At 31.6% G+C, this 16,348-nt stretch overlaps 3 protein-coding genes across 6 annotated transcripts in view; 1 reads left to right on the top strand and 2 right to left on the bottom strand.

Annotated features, from left to right (window-relative positions):
* Positions 1-16,348, top strand: part of LOC105668247 (arrestin domain-containing protein 3-like) — a 115,854-nt gene that overhangs the window by 63,215 nt on the left and 36,291 nt on the right. The window lies entirely within an intron of this gene.
* On the bottom strand, positions 871-3,177 carry LOC105668198 (vesicle-associated membrane protein 4). Of its 3 annotated transcripts, none has more exons than XR_010891202.1 (6): positions 2,980-3,177; positions 2,822-2,871; positions 2,450-2,500; positions 1,988-2,220; positions 1,325-1,415; positions 871-1,056 (listed from the first exon to the last, which is right to left on the bottom strand). XR_010891202.1 is itself a non-coding variant. In XM_067358993.1 (6 exons), exons 1-5 carry the CDS (start codon positions 3,043-3,045, stop codon positions 1,357-1,359), a joined length of 438 nt encoding a protein of 145 aa, XP_067215094.1. In that variant the 5' UTR covers positions 3,046-3,177; the 3' UTR covers positions 871-1,056; positions 1,325-1,356. The 3 variants fall into 3 exon arrangements, 2 of the variants coding, with proteins under 2 accessions (XP_067215094.1, XP_012215851.1); XM_067358993.1 differs by having other exon boundaries at positions 1,325-1,394; XM_012360428.2 differs by lacking the exon at positions 1,325-1,415.
* Positions 2,976-16,348, bottom strand: part of Rgk2 (Rad, Gem/Kir family member 2) — a 44,249-nt gene continuing 30,876 nt past the window's right edge. Inside the window, exons 6-9 of one of the 2 annotated variants that reach the window (XM_012360830.2) lie at positions 12,450-12,541; positions 9,243-9,435; positions 4,878-8,946; positions 2,976-3,234 (exon numbers count right to left, since the gene is read on the bottom strand). In XM_012360830.2, the coding sequence (XP_012216253.1) occupies positions 8,666-8,946; positions 9,243-9,435; positions 12,450-12,541 (566 nt within the window). In that variant the 3' untranslated portion in view covers positions 2,976-3,234; positions 4,878-8,665. Of the gene's footprint in view, positions 3,235-3,273; positions 8,947-9,242; positions 9,436-12,449; positions 12,563-16,348 lie in introns of those variants that run through there. The other variant, XM_067358985.1, reaches the window with a different exon arrangement.

Here is a 16,348-nt window from a genome sequence, read left to right as displayed (position 1 = left end):
TAATCACTAAATTCCCCCTAATATGTTATCACGCATTAAGTTGTAATTCATTATAAAGCGATTTTTTAATTACGTGATGTAAGTCTACATTTACATTCAAAACGTATTAAGAAAAAATTATAAAAATTTGATAAGATTTACCGCGCGTCTCGACAGGTCTTGCCAATGTAGAATAAATTATATTTGTTTACTACAGACGTGGAATATCAAGTAGCAAAAATAAAGTTCGTGCGATTGTTTAACATTTTATTATTAAAAAAATTTCACGAATTATATTGATTACCGAATATATTCGTTTTCTGCGAATAAAGTATGGAAGTATCATAAAGATACAAACACGCACATTATTTTACAATTCTTATTGTGTCGACACTGCTAGAAAAAATGAATTTGCTATAGCGTTAAAAAACATGCATAAAATTATTTGAGATTCAACAAAAAAGGCTGTAAAAATCAAGCGCGAGCATCAGGGCGCAAGAAATATTACAAATCCATAGTTTAATACTAGTAAACCCAACTGTTTTAACCCAATTTTAAACTCTCTTTCATCTAATAGAATGTAATTGATAAACTGTCACATTTGTTGTTTGTGCGTGATCACAATTATGAGTTAAATCTCATTGAACTGAAAAGAGCATCGAATCGAAAATTGAGCTGAAACGTTTTTATAGTATTAATCTAACAATAAGTTTAGATTCGTAATATCTTTATTGTCCTCTGACATCTGCGCTTGCTTCTTATAGTCTTTTATTTGTTGGTTTTTTTGTTATTATAAAATCATACGTCGCGCTATAAAGGAATGTTTGTTTCGAAAACATTGTAAATGTTTTTCTCGTGAAAAAGTGTTTATCATATATAGAAACAACAACATTTACACAAAAATAATAGAAGATATATATTTGTACAGATTTATAACTTATATAATACTTATAATACATATAATATTGATTCGCAGGAAGAAGATAATAATGTACAGTGTGTAGGTAAATCGTAACAATAGATTGGCGGTCCCTCAGTCACACATTCATATTCAGGTGTACTTCACGACGATGGATACTGAAAAAAAAAACAAAAAAGAAAATGATATTTTTTATATAACTGATTTATGACATTGATTATGTAATGAGAGTGTGGCGTACGACGCAAGAGATAAAGTGGAATGGTCACATGCAAAATTCTAATAAATGCGCGCAAAATAGAATTGCAAATTACACACAAATTTGCAACGCAACAAAAACGTTAAATGATTCTCAAATGCATGACAATTAAGACTTTTAAATAGGAATGTTATTATGCAGAATTCAAGATGTGTAAGTCCATGTACCTTAACAATCGAGGCTCGAGACATTGTGCTAGCTATCTGAGAACCAGGTAAAGCACCATGATGTCCAAAACTGCAAATGACACGCGCTAATCTAACCAGGTAATATTTCAAAACTTGACTGACTTCTAATTAACATTCCATTAACATTCGTAATAACATTGGAAATCGAAACTTTAAATATCGCCATCATATGTATATTCAAAAGTAAATAGATGAAAGTCTCATACGTCTGTATAAAATTTACGAAAAATTAAATTGTATAGATTAGAATTAAATTAAATCGATAGAACAGAATAAATGTGTCATAATAACAATTTATATTATGTAAGGTTGAATTTCAAATTTAGTTACACAATATCTACGAGTGTATAACTTATAATACATATTCTTAATTCATTCACGTCTAAAGAGACAAAAAATAAATTTTAGTGCTTATTTAATGCAGCATATTATGTTTTTACTGAGAGGTATGAAAGGAAAAAATTTCAGACTTAAATCAGCAAAACATATGCAAATGGTGCGACAGAAAAGTCATAAAAGTATCAAAAAAAAAGTCAGAGAAGATGAAATGTAAGATATTATGTATGCATGTAAAACATGTTATGCTTATTATCATGCTATTAATAGTTATTGTGGTATTGTCGACTATATTAGAGACCCTACCGACAATGAAAAGCACGATCGTCACGGTAATGCTGACAATTATTATCCTCGATTTCACGTTCTGCAGCCAGGCTCTTCGTTGCGCTTTCCTGGCGGCTTCTCTGAATTCGTTTCCAGCCATGCTCAGACGATCACTCGTCTCTTGTAAATCCTCTAATCTTTCACCGCGATCCATCACCTTTTGTACATTATCTCGCATCACATCCGTTACTTCTTGAATCTGTAGCTTGACACTATAAATACAAATACATTGTCAATTAATTTTGCACTGACAACTCCTCTAATTCGAATAGCACTTTAAGATACGTGTTTTCTTCGATACGATACTATAAAAATTTTTACTATGTTTTTCACGTGTGAAACATAGTACAAATTTTTGGTCCGCGGCTACTGCCGTACGTAACAATTTTTGATATAAAATTTTCTCCGCGTATCCAAATAAAATTACAAAAAATATATTACCTGTCCATTTTATGATCGACTTTTGTGTCTTCATTTGATGTACTTGGCTGACTGCAATGATACATCACATATTAGCGCATCAGAGTTAATTAAATCAATTTCCAGAAAAATGTGACAAGAGTTAAATTTGTCAGATATGTTTTAATAAAGAAACGTACACATGTAATGACAAGATTGATATTAGCTTATATTAAAATTGAAAAAACAAAATAGTTTATATAAAAATTAAAATAGTGGTTCATATTAAATATCAACCAGTTTAAAATTTTAATGAATCTGACCCAGCAAATGTTTTTGTAGTTTTTCACAAAAATGCTCTTGCAACATCTTTATAGGAATTTCTGTAATTGATTACAAGTGAGTTTTTCTTACGTAAATAACATTTCTTCATCAAGATCGCTGTCGTGCTCCAATAATGATTCCTGCAAAGTAACGATGTAAATATATGTCAAACTTCCCGCTAAGTGTGACGTCACTTTCAGAACGTATTGTGTTTTCTATGCTGAAACGAAGACGACGAATCTACTCACTTTTTCATCTTTATCCGCGACTTTGATGTCCTCTTTTGATAAACTGCGTTTGCCAGTTGACAACATGCTTTTAGCAAAATGAGCTCACGCGTTAGTTGCGCACTGCAAATGATTAATTCACACACCTGGGTAATTTCTAACACCGATCAGAATTTAACCGTCCACGAATACTCGGCCATTTTGACAGAAACCATCCTGTTTTACCGGCTTTGTGACAGGCTTCTATCAGGCAATATTGAAGCCGTGGATCAATATCTAGCAGAGGGCAGTATTAAGAAATGATTTACACGTGCATGTTGGAAAATAGAATTATTTTTTATTAATTTTAAGAAATATTACATAAAAACTACTAATTCTCAAAATATTTTAAAATATATTGTTAAAAAAACTATTTTTTATAGACATTAATTCATTCACTATCGAGGACGTCTGACGATCGCGTTAAAGTGGGTTATTGCTCTCAGCCATGGACGCTTTATCGCGTCTTTTATAGAGCATTTTTATTTGGATATTTTTAATTTGTTCTTAATTATAAAAATTTTTTAAAATTAATATTCTGTTTCTTAAAAGATTAAAATTTAATAAAAAACGATAATATAAATATACATATGTATATATATATAAATATAAAAGATACACCAGGATTTAGATTAAGAGCTTTAAGAAAGCAGCTGTATTATCTCACATATTATCTTTAATTTCACATAAACATTTAGATTTAGTTACATATACATAGTATAGTGCGAACAATAAAAAAAAAATTTGATTGTCATAAGGATACGCAGGGGTTTATAAAAGAACTCCATAGTACATTAAATTTTATAAATATTTCCTAAATCAATTAAAATAACTGCAATAGGAAAATAATATGCAAGAACAAATAATAAAATATAGTTCCCACAAACTTGTGGAATTGTATACTTGTTGCTATAATTTAAAAATATTCGTTTAAAATAATCATTCTTGCCTTTTTTAACAAGAGAATAAAATGCATCTAAATAATTATAAAACCTTGACATTTGTTGAAAATGCTCTGTAAATTACACGTCATACAATTCGTGTTTCCAAAAGTTAAAAAACGATGATATTCGTATTCATCAACTACTTACAAAAATATAATTCCCCCGTGCACGTATTCGAAATATAAATATATATTCTTAATAGAAATATTTTTATAGAGTAAAAATAGCGGCACCATGGATGTGATAGATTATAACAAATATGGAGAACGAGCATATATATATATATATATTTATAAAAATAGACCAGGATATTTAATCAAGATATCCGTGACGGTGAGGTATGCTTATTAGTTTCGTAAAGTGACAAGTGATACGTTAATTGTAGTTTCGTAAAGCGACAAATGATACGAGTTATGATATTACGAACTTGTATTGATTTATTATTCTCACAGGGCTCTTCGAAAAAGGTTACTATTTTGCAAGATTGCACTGTTTCAAATTCAACCGGAAATTGGAAAATCGACCTTCGCTTTTATGTCAGCGTATAAATCACTTCAACTGAGTTTTCCTCTTTCAGTATACAATACCGTACTGTGCTATACAGATAGTTTTCCATTTGCAAGATTAATAGATTCTCAAAAACTACTATGAATCTAAAGTTAAGTAAATAAAAGTTTGAATTAAACTGCATGGAACAAATTTTGCATATTGGAAATGAATTAAAATTTTTTGCAAAATAATTTTACGTCGATAAGTGAAATGATAAAAATGCACTCTAAAGCAGAAAAAAGATTTGAAAGTTTTAGTTAAAAATTTTCTGTTGTTGATATGAAATAATGTAAAAAATTACTTGAAACAACTTCTATACATCATCTATACAAATCGATAACTATCCGTTCTCCATGTAGAAACTCGTACATATGTATATTTGATTACCTTATGCTGATCGCTTATGATAGGATGATTATAATTCACAAAAAGAAAGACACGCAATAGAACATTTAAGTCCGGAGCAGAAATCATGCGTTTTCATTTTGTCACAACACTCGCACATACATCGGATTGTAATTACATCCGAATATATACCGAATTTGAAAAGGTTTTTGATAGAATCATTAGAATAACCGGTTGGACCGATATGTATAATCGTTTCACAATATAACTCTTCGATCGCATTATCGCGACGCAGATATAGATATAAGTTATAGATTACGCTTATCTCTAAGTAATATTTGCGCTGATGATAATCGTGACGTTCGTAGATATATACGTATATTTAGGTATGTGCTCATCAGAGAGACACATCGGTCTCCAAGTTTATATGATTTTAGGCCGCGTCTACTTGAACGCATTGTTTTCCGACAACAAGCGTGTGGCAAACGATAAAAATATCTTAGATATATGATTATTTTGAGAGGAAGAAAAAAAAAGCGACGCCGCAATATTTATATCGCTCTGCAAGTGAAATATTCTAAACCTGTAAATTCATATTTTTGCATATTTTTGCATGCAGGTAGAGAGATCCAATAGATGAATTTGGCGAGTTGGAATATTTCATGAAATACAATATTCTGAGCAATTCTTAATGACGAATTATGAAAGAAAGTCTTAAACATTATACTCTTTCTCCACATATCGAACGATTCCTTCGGAATTCTAACAACAATAAGAACTTGCCATTGTTTTACATCTTATTACAATAATGGAGATAACATTTACCAATTATTCAGAAAAATGTCAGGCAAATAAAGATGGAAGGAAAAAAGATGAAATGTACATACTTTATAGAATATCATTAACATGCATTCACATCAGCTGATATATTCATTGAAAGTCAAAGTGACACTTAATTCTTTCACTGCTGAAAAACATTATGACAATTGATTAATCGCAACTCAACGTCTAATAATAAATGACTAAGTGATCGAGTAACTTATAATAATGCATTGGAAAAAAAAACTAAAAAAATACATTTTTTTCTGATAATTTACGAATTATTTGTATTGCAATCAATTTTATTCTCTATTATAGCAATCGATTGTAATGGCTATCACGTTAACTGATACCTGTAGCAACGTTAGTGCATTGACAAAATACAAACAGCACTTTAGATGTTACACGAACAATGTTACAACTTCAGTTAGGTAACTAACTCCAGTTAGCTGTTCGTATCTGGGCCGTAGCTATAATATACACTTGTATATAGACGAGAAATTTAGATAACTGCAGTAAATTAGAAGATAATGTAGCGAAAGTGTTAAGCGTAACTTTTACTTTGCGCCATTAAACACATTGCCATTGACGAGCATTATTTTATTTTTTATGAAACATATTTCTGTGCCGCATATTACAATATAGATTACATTTTATAAAGTGGGAAGACGACCAGCGTCGCAATTGGACGAGTCCTGCGTCCAGTGCAGTGGAATAATATATATAGTGTAATTTATAGATCGAACAATTCATTTTATCGGATCGCGAGCGATCGCATAATGTTACTAGTAACAATGAAGTCATTTAACTATTTCTTTATCACTTACATACATAATTGATTATGACGGACAAGAGTATTTTTTTTTTTTATATAGAAATGTCTTCGATACTTGTGTCTTTTTACAAAATACTGACATAATTGATTATATACTTTGAGTTAGATATCATTATAATCCTCATATAAATTCAAATCAACATTGAAATGCAAATAAGAGACATTTTCCAGTTAAAAATCAAATTGAACAGTGAATAAAGTAATCGTTATAAAAATCGCTTACTATTATTAAAATTCTTTATTTCTCTATTCCACATTTATTTTACGATCCATAATATTCGACAAACAATAACATGCATAAATATCAGAAAATTGCGTAACAGTTGCGATCGTCGATGTTATAATTACGAATATTAGTACATCGATTTCACATGATACATTCATTTGCCAAATATTCACCAAATTAGAATTCAATGTGTACGTTCGACTTGACGAACTTTTATGGAAATTAATTTTTTAGACATATCCTCCATTGTTGCATCAACAGTTATTAAATAAATTTTTTTTCTACAGAGAAACCATCTCGATACTTGCGTCTTTATACAAAATACTGACATAGGTGATTATATATTTTAAGTTAGATATCATTGTAATCCTCATGTAAATGTCCTCATGTCCTACAATTATTTCGTATCTACCGAATGAGACATCGTTACAACGAAATTGAGATATGATAAATTATCAGTCCGAAAATTCAGCCATCAATTATATTATATTACCTAAATTAAAATAGATTAGATCTAATCTTCTAGAGTAACTTTGTTTTATTACACAGCAGTCTCGTTTTGCAGGTGAGTTTAGAGAGTAAGTTTGGAATATTCGGTCAGCGAGCGATCGCATCGTTCAAAGCCGGCTTTATTCATGAAATGTAATTATCGGAACACCGCACGGTAAGCGCTAATCTCACCGTGGAGTAACGCGTGGGACCGCGCGCACATGTGACTCATTAGGATCTAATAAATAATCAAATCGCTGCATTGCAGACAGACGGCGCGCCAGATTTACCTGCGCCACCATTCATCTCGCGTCCGAACGAAAGAGATTCAGCTTAAGATCGTTAATCTTAAATTCTAATTTCAAGCTCGCGTGCAGACACACCCACGCACACGCACAGACACACACACACACACTTACACGCATATATACGTACACTGCAAACCTTCCTGTAATAACGTATATTGAGGATCGGTATCAACTTTGTGCTCAATTCATTCTTACCTATCTCTTGCGGATTTTTAACTATATGAGCACGTACGGGAAGAGAAAACGACGAAGAAACGTGCACGACGGCGAAGATTGAACCGTTGAACCGTAGAGGAGCCTTAATCCTTTAATCAGGTATATCCAACTGTGGCCTTTTCCCCATCGAGCTACGTTCCCAGGGGATTGATCAAGCAAGTTTTACGGAGGCTTAAACTTTAATTTACAATTTACTAAATTAGGCTGTTCTACCGCAAGAAATAATATTAGATAAAAAAAAAGGCAATCTAAAGAAAAATTAAATCCCAACAGAAACTAATCCTACAAAATGAAATTTTGCTGCTACAAAATGTGATATTACTTTGTGTAGTCAGTTCGATTTCACACACATTGCCTCGATAATGTTAGGCTTAACTTTCTCTGCGCAATGTTTAGAAAAACGAGAAAATACACTGTATATATTTGCTGGTGTCTCTTCACGTTCGTTATCTCACTTTAACGTTCGCTAATGTGGTTAATGGAATTATAAAGAAATTAATGGCGCTCGGAGTAAAGTTTCGCGTATATTTTAAAACAGTACGAACTGTGTGTGGCGCTCTACTGTCGCGACGGAGATGCATCGGATAATGTCAGAGTTGTTGCGCGAACGCGTTGCAGAAACAAAAGTATGAACAGGGCGACGAGCGATGAACATGGAACACGTAGGTAGTAACAACGGCTGCTTATACCGGGAATGCCGTAATCAGTGCGCGAGTCGTAAAATCGTTACGACCCCGCAGGAAAGGTCTCGGCCGAGTTAACGGCGGCTCCATGATATCCATGTAGATGAGAAGAAATGAAAATGTCGTGCAATCCTCGCAGCCGTTTACTTTCCCGATCGATTTTACTGTCTCTGCCCGCTTGAGAAACGATTCTCGATCATAAAAAGGATCCGCCGCGCATTCTTTTCGCCCCTTTCCCGCTCCGTCGCGATATTTCACAGTACGTGTAAGTTTTCGCAACTCTTGCTCTTGCTGTCGTTCAGACACATCTTGTTGAGAATTTCTCTGGCGAGATTCAGACTCAGAACGGTCTTGCTGTTGTGCAGTTTCGACAGCAATTTACCTTTGCTACTCTGTCGTCGTAGCTTCTTTTCACGGGTTTCCCTCAGACGAATTTGCTTCAGAACGCCAACCAAGAGCTCGTCCACGTTATGCTTGAGCCCGCTGGACGTCTCGATAAATTTGCACTCGCGCGATGTGGCCAATTGCTTCCCTTCTTTAACAGCATACAGATTGCAATTCAAATTAATTAGAATCACGCGACACGTGTGCTGACAAGATCGACGAAAAACCCGATTACTTTCGACTTACTTTATTACTATTATTTAATCGTAAATAGTTCTTCGCGTACTTTGTGTAAAAGTCATTGATTTCTATAGATTAAATTTTTTATTTTTATTTACTTTTTTTGAATTTAATTTTTTAAACTAAAAAAATGTTATAGCAGCGAAGAAGTAAAATTAAAAAATAGGAGAAAATACTTAGAAACAATACGGATACGTGTTTGCTTACCGTTTGCCGAAATTGTCCGACTTCTTGCGAGATCGGCCTTGTTGCCGACGACAATGACCGTATGTTCCTGAGTATAGTGTTCTTGCCACAAGTAGTTTAGTATCTCTTCAGCCACTTGGAAACTTGTACGTGAAACGATCGAGTAAACCACGATGCAGGCATGTGGCTCGTACGTTGACAAAGAATTTTCAACCTGAAGAATTTTTAAACATTTTTTTTTTGCATCTGACGTAAATAACAAATTAAATGGATTAATACTTTAATTATGCTTTAATATGAAGATGTTTTTTTATGAATAATGTTTTATAAAAATAAAATAAATAACACATTTTATTCTGAATGTTTGGTTTTCTCATTTAAAACAGAATTTTTTATATTCAAATATTAGCTATTATTTATCAAGATACATTCAAATATTAATCTAAATAATATAAAACATAATAATTCAAGAAATATTTGCGATTATATTGAGAAAACGGAATAGCCTTGTAACTTTAAGAACATATTTATCTTCAACACTTTTTTGCAATATGAAAATAAGAAACTAGGGAAAGTGCATTATACAAAGGCTCTAAAGTCTGACTGAGTTAAAACTTCGGCAAAACAAAGCTCCCTAATCGAGAAATAATACGACAAGTTGCGATACTTCATAAACGAAAGGGCGAACTCGATGTCAAAGTGTTTAGTGATGGAATTTGCGTAACTTTAATAGTATTGCTGTTGTTACAGCAACGACGATAAATTCTGTTTATCGAATAAAATTATGTTGGAGAATTTCAAAGCAAACTGAAACTTTCGCACGCTTTAATTATAATTTAGAATTAGTATAATAGCATTGCAAATACATCTGTGCTGCCATGAAAAATCATCTTAGACTGTTCAGAAGTATTTCTATTTATAATATTTATATCGTGTATATCTTTTGGGGAAACCACAGGTTGCGCAAATACAAGTAACTTGGCGAACTTTGCAACTGTGATATTAAAGTTACAATCCTCGTCGACTTAAGGCCTGGTACACGAAATTCACATTATCGCACGCTGAGCGAACCCAGAGTGAGTAGCTCAACAAACCCCCGAGAATAATTCAGATTAAGGAAATTGATTGAATGTGCGCTGGATGTCGAATATCGTTCACGAAAGATTTTATTTAAAACTTATTTTTACGAGCAAATATATATATATACTTTGCAATAATATTCGCGTTTATTACTACTCAATACTGATATATAAATTTATAAATATGCACTTATAAAACTTTCGAACTTTACTGAAACAGCAGTAATGTGAGATAATCAACAGAAATACATCAATTATTCTACCTAAAAACATTTCAACAATCTACTAGATTATTTACGTTTATAAAAGAAACACGATATTCCTTTGATGTCATCCTTGCGACAGTTCATGAATAATATAACAGAAACGGATCTTTCTGAGAGACATTTTTTGCCACGTATACTTTTAGCGTCGTAAATGGTCAAGGTTTCTTGTTAATTTCATGTTTACTAAAATTATACGAGACTTTAACGGTCCACCAATTACCGAAACTAGTTGCTTTTCCAAAGCAATTACCGAGCGTTTCCTTTGCCTCAAATTTCCCGCAATTTCTTCCATGTATTACTTGAAGCAATCTGGCTCAGGGAACTGTAGCATATTTTAAATTATCATCTTCTCAATTCCGTTCTCTGATTTCATCCTAGTCACTTTTTCAATCAGTCTCGTTGCAATCTAGTCTCAAGGCAACAAATTACGTTATCGTGATAACGTAAATAATATTAAAATACTCTGCTGCAGACAGAACAGAAAATAGCTCTTATCAACGTAATTGCAGCAGTTTTGATTTCACCGAATGCGCGATAACTGACATAAAAAATATCTCTATATTTGGAAACACATTAATTCGAAGGACATAGTTGATCGAGTGTATGTATTTATTGATGAAAAAAGTAAATAGATTGCTAGGTCAAGCAAACAAACAAGAATCGAAGATAAAGGCTCGAAAAACATCGAAAAAACATGACATGAGTTATTCTCGATCTGTCAATACAGAAGATGGTTTTGGAAGAGATAGCCAATTTCGGGAAATTGAACCGCAAGACAATTCTGCGAGGGGAGAGTTAATTAAACAGGTGGAAGGAAAAGTCGAAAAGATCTTGGGCTTGCGACAGTAATTCGATAAAGGATTTAGAAAATATTCGCGTATCCGCGAAAAAGTCAGTCTTGTTTTTATTTCATACCGCATTATTTCATAAGAAATAAATCCGGATACATCTTTTAAAAGACTTTTATGTTAATTATTTAATTTGTTGTGACAATTTTTTTCTCTCACTTTATGAAAATTAATATTCTCTCTTTATGTTACGTTTTTTTCTTTCTACACTATTTAATTTAGCTGAATTAAAGATATAATCTTGAAATAATGTTGTCGTGAAAAATATGAATAAAATATATGATAAGTGAAAGAGATAAAACTCTAAAACAAAAATTATATGATTATATTATTAATGATTATTTAATAATATTAATATTATTATTTTATATGTAATACAGCTAAAAAATTTATACTTAAAAGGATGAAAAGGTTAAAAATACAAATGAAAGTAAAGTTCACAAGTAAAAAAAAATATAGCGCTTGTACGCTTATTCTCTTTGACATTATACTGTTAAAGTATAAGATAACAATTAACTAAATTGCGCTGTTAATACTACAAAGAACCAGCAAGAAAGTGGACTACTCAAACTCGATGAAATTAATCATTCTCACTGAGAAAAATTTATATCGACTTTCTCACACGGGCGACATCACACATTTGCATGATAAAAACCGCTAGTTACCGTCCTACATTCATTTGCATTCGTAAACGGATTTGCGCGTACCAGCCGAGTTGAACAACATATCGATTCGGTGAGAATATTCTGCTTTACATATACAAAGGAAATGCCTAAAACATCTTAAATCATTAAAGCAGAAGAAAATGTTATATATTAATAGCCAATGTTTATCCAAATTAACAAAAAAAAAAAAAAAAAAAAACAATTTAAATTGAGAGAAATGCAATTCTACATAATATTTTATGCATAATTGAAATTGCAATAATAAGTAATAAATAATAATAATAATAAAATAGTACGATAAATTCATATGTAATCTAATGATATTAATGACTATTGTCTATACATGTGCCAAAAACAATTCAATCCTTACGCTCATTTCCACATGCGGATGGTCGATAAAGATCATATCCGATTCTTCGCCATCTAACAAAATGGAAACCGTTTTCTCGCCGAACTCATCGTCTGCAACATAAAGTTGAAGGTCTGTGCTGAATGTTGTTGAATATAATTGAAACTCTTGTATATTTACGATTTATATAAACATTGCCATTGAGACCTGCATCCATATTAAATACGATTAAAATTATACTTTCATTCATTTCCAATATAAATGCCTATTTAAGAATGTATTATTATTCATTGCATGGTAACATATACTTGATTGTTTTGCGATGCAAATACTCGCGAGTTAATGGTAAGCTAATTTGATATCGCTAATTAGATACACTTCGTGAGTCAATAAATAGCAATTAGTATTGAAACTCAAATATTGTCTTTACTATTTTATTATTTTATTCAATTATTGTTACTTAATTAACTTCAAATCGTTTAATAGACATATCTTTTAATTGCGAACAATAATTGGACACATTTTCCTCGGATGAATAATTGAAACTATGCTTCGAGATTTCGTAAAATCTACATAATGTAAATTTCATATAATATTTAATCGCAAATAAATGTGCAAACTTGTAAATAAATATTTTGGAATAAATATTTAGAAACGTTTGTCCCGTAAAACAACTGGTAAACGTATTCAAAGATCCATCGCTACTTCTCACTGCACTAAGTACTTATCTTTAATGAAGAACATTAATTTCTCGTATAAAATTACAAGTTTAATAATGAAAAACGTCGTTGTTGCTTCAGTAATTATCGAACTTTGTATAGCTCGTACTGATGGCAAGTTCCATCAAGTTAATCACACAAAAAGCGTAAGAACAAATTACATTACAAAATTCAACAAAATACAAACTTTTCAATCTTAATATCTCACTCAAAAAGAAATCAAATAAAAAAATGTTTATGGTACAACAGAAACATTATAGAAAATTATTAATATTATAAAATTTACGAGAAATAGTATGCATGTAAGCTTACCTTTTATACTAGAATTTTCAATAGGTACAAGATTTTCACGCAATACGTTATTACTTAAATATTTCATTAAACTTAATAAAATAATCAATTTCAAATAAATCAGCAATAATAAGATAAGAATAACAAGAGGGACTACAACATTTGCATTTAATAAAATGCAAAAAATTTTCTGCTTTAAGTAGAAAGAATTTCAAAGATCACTTCCATTCTATCAAGTTTTAATAAATTGATATATTATAAGATTGTAAGTGCCTTTAAACTCGATATAAAACTTTGTCACGTAAAATAATTACCTAATAGATATTCAAATAACGTACATCACAAAGGACATGATGGAACTGATTATAAGTTTGAACAAGCAAGCCGAGTTTCAAGGAGAAAGGCCAAGCTACCTCGGTATGGCTAATGTACTCCACACAAACTCTACAATTTGTCGCATGCAAGTTTGGACACCATTAATGACCTCAAACCGCAAACTGTATGTTCACAAATGTATATTCATTATTTCCGATCGCGGATTTAGATCAACATACTATAATATTTCCATAATCCAGTGTGTAACAGGTCCTTGCATCAATCGAACTGCATTTTATATGCATTAATATGTGCCGGACTTGCATGCACACACTTGAATAATTTAAAATCCATCCGCTAATTATATACGCAGTATATAATTATTTATCATGAAAAAAATTATCTTTTTAAAGTATGATAATTTTAAGTAGATTTTTAATATTTTATAATAAATAAATATTAGAAAATTACAAATTTTTCTCAGAGATAAAACTACAATATATCAAAATTGTGTTTAAAGATTTGTTATAAATATATTTCTATACAGAGTGACTTTCAATTGTCGATATTAATATATTATATTTTGAAAACAAAACCATGTAAAAAAATTTATTTTGCGTTTGTAAACAAAGACAATTTTCATTCCGTACGCTTTTTATTTACGCGAATTTAAATCAAATCAGATCGATCAAAAACTACTGTGGAATGATAAAAAACGGAACGCTACAAAATAAATAAATGTTAAAGGCTGATGTTCTGTGATGTCATGATAGCACGCTGTGAAAAACTCGCTATTGCAGTTTCACGAGAAAAGTCTGACACATCGATTTTCACTTTGTTAGATATACGGAAACATATATAAACAAGGCGAAGCTTTGTACAATATATTACAATGCCGCCATTTGTTTGTATACTAAAATTATTTCATTACGATGTTCATCATTTGTCCGCAGGCCGTGACAAATTTTCCTGTGACAGAGAAAAATTTCACTTTGTAGCGAACTACGCGTAAGCCTGCTGTTTCACCCGCTTTTTTCTCTCCCTGGTGGCAATAAATTTAATTTATTTGAGACCTTATATATTATAATGATTTTAAATTGAATTTATTTGAGACAGATTATATGAAGTATTATAGAATAAGAAATAAATATAAAAACGCGAAAAAAATAATACAGAAGAGATTATATAGATTTACTTTAGAAATAAATATTTAATTCTTGCTAAATCAATAACGAATTGTATAATAGAAATGTGTTGGAAATATTGTCTCCTACTCGACATTAATTTTAATGACAGATTCTTAGACAGAATTTGGAGATTTTTTCTTAGAAAAAACATCTTGAAATAAATTAAATTGACATTAATCTCTATTTTAACTGCAAAAGTATCTAATATTAAAAGATGAATTGTGAAAAAAATTTTCTGAAAATATTGAAGTATAAAAATAAGGCACAAAATTAATAATCTCAAAGCAACAATATATTGAAAAATCTTCGCAAATTTGTAAAAAATTGTTAAAATTAAATTAAGAGAAAACCCACTTTTTACGGATTTGCTTTAAAAACAAACAAACAGACGAATAAATAAATAAAGAAATAAAGAGATTTAAAATCCATATAAGGAATATAAACAGATTTATCTAGTTATCTAGGGATATAACAGATCTATCTATATATAAAATTTATATAAAATAACTTACAAACAATTCGACGCAGCTTTTGTAACATGGTTCCTTTGCATAACACACGCCAAGGCAGTATGAAAGAAAGTTGGATGCAAAAGGATGCATCTCATGAACTCAACGCACGGTATGGCACTTGTTCTTGCACGTGGCGTTCTTGCACGTGTGTGATATTCGCTATCACATAAAAAGGATGAAGTAGGATGGCGCGCTTGCATAACCCCGGCTTGTGCTCGAAACGATTGCAGCGGACGCTACAACGTGTCCCTCTCGCAATTGCGCGGGAATGTAGGATTGCCCTCTTCATAGAGTGTACCTACGTTTCAAAGCCACGCGACCGGCAAAAATGCAAAACGAGCAAAATGGATTTTTCTCCGTTCCTTTTTATTAACCACCTTCTGCTTTTCAGAGAAGTGGGCGGTGGTGTGACGTTACGCAAATCCATCGCGACCGAGAGATTGGTTACGCCATGTGTCTTTGAGCGAGTAGGTTTTAATTAAAAGTTAATTAATTAATTAATACAGAAAAAGTTAATTAAACGGCAAGAGACGCGTTTGATCGACGCTATTATCGCACAAACGAGTCTTCGTACAAAGTGCATAAATGTGAATCAGTAATAGACATCAAGCGAATCTATCAAATAACATTATTATCGAGAAAATGAACACTCTTCAATAAACTTTCTCTGAAAAAATATATACAGCGTCCCAGATTTCTTGCCATTTTTCTCAGCAAATAAGAAACGATTGGGGAAATAGAAACAGATTGTCAGAGGATTTTGATAAAAAATAACGCCTACCGAAAAAAACGAATCGCGTCATCTCAATGCGTAACTATTTTTCCAAGACACAGTGTGAGCGGAATTACGTCAAATGTTGCAATGCGGAATCCTATATTAGGTTCACAATAATGAA

This window comes from Linepithema humile, chromosome 7 (genome assembly GCF_040581485.1).
Source record: "Linepithema humile isolate Giens D197 chromosome 7, Lhum_UNIL_v1.0, whole genome shotgun sequence".
NCBI classification, from domain to species: Eukaryota; Metazoa; Arthropoda; class Insecta; order Hymenoptera; family Formicidae; genus Linepithema; species Linepithema humile.
This window is presented reverse-complemented; position numbering and strand designations above follow the sequence as displayed.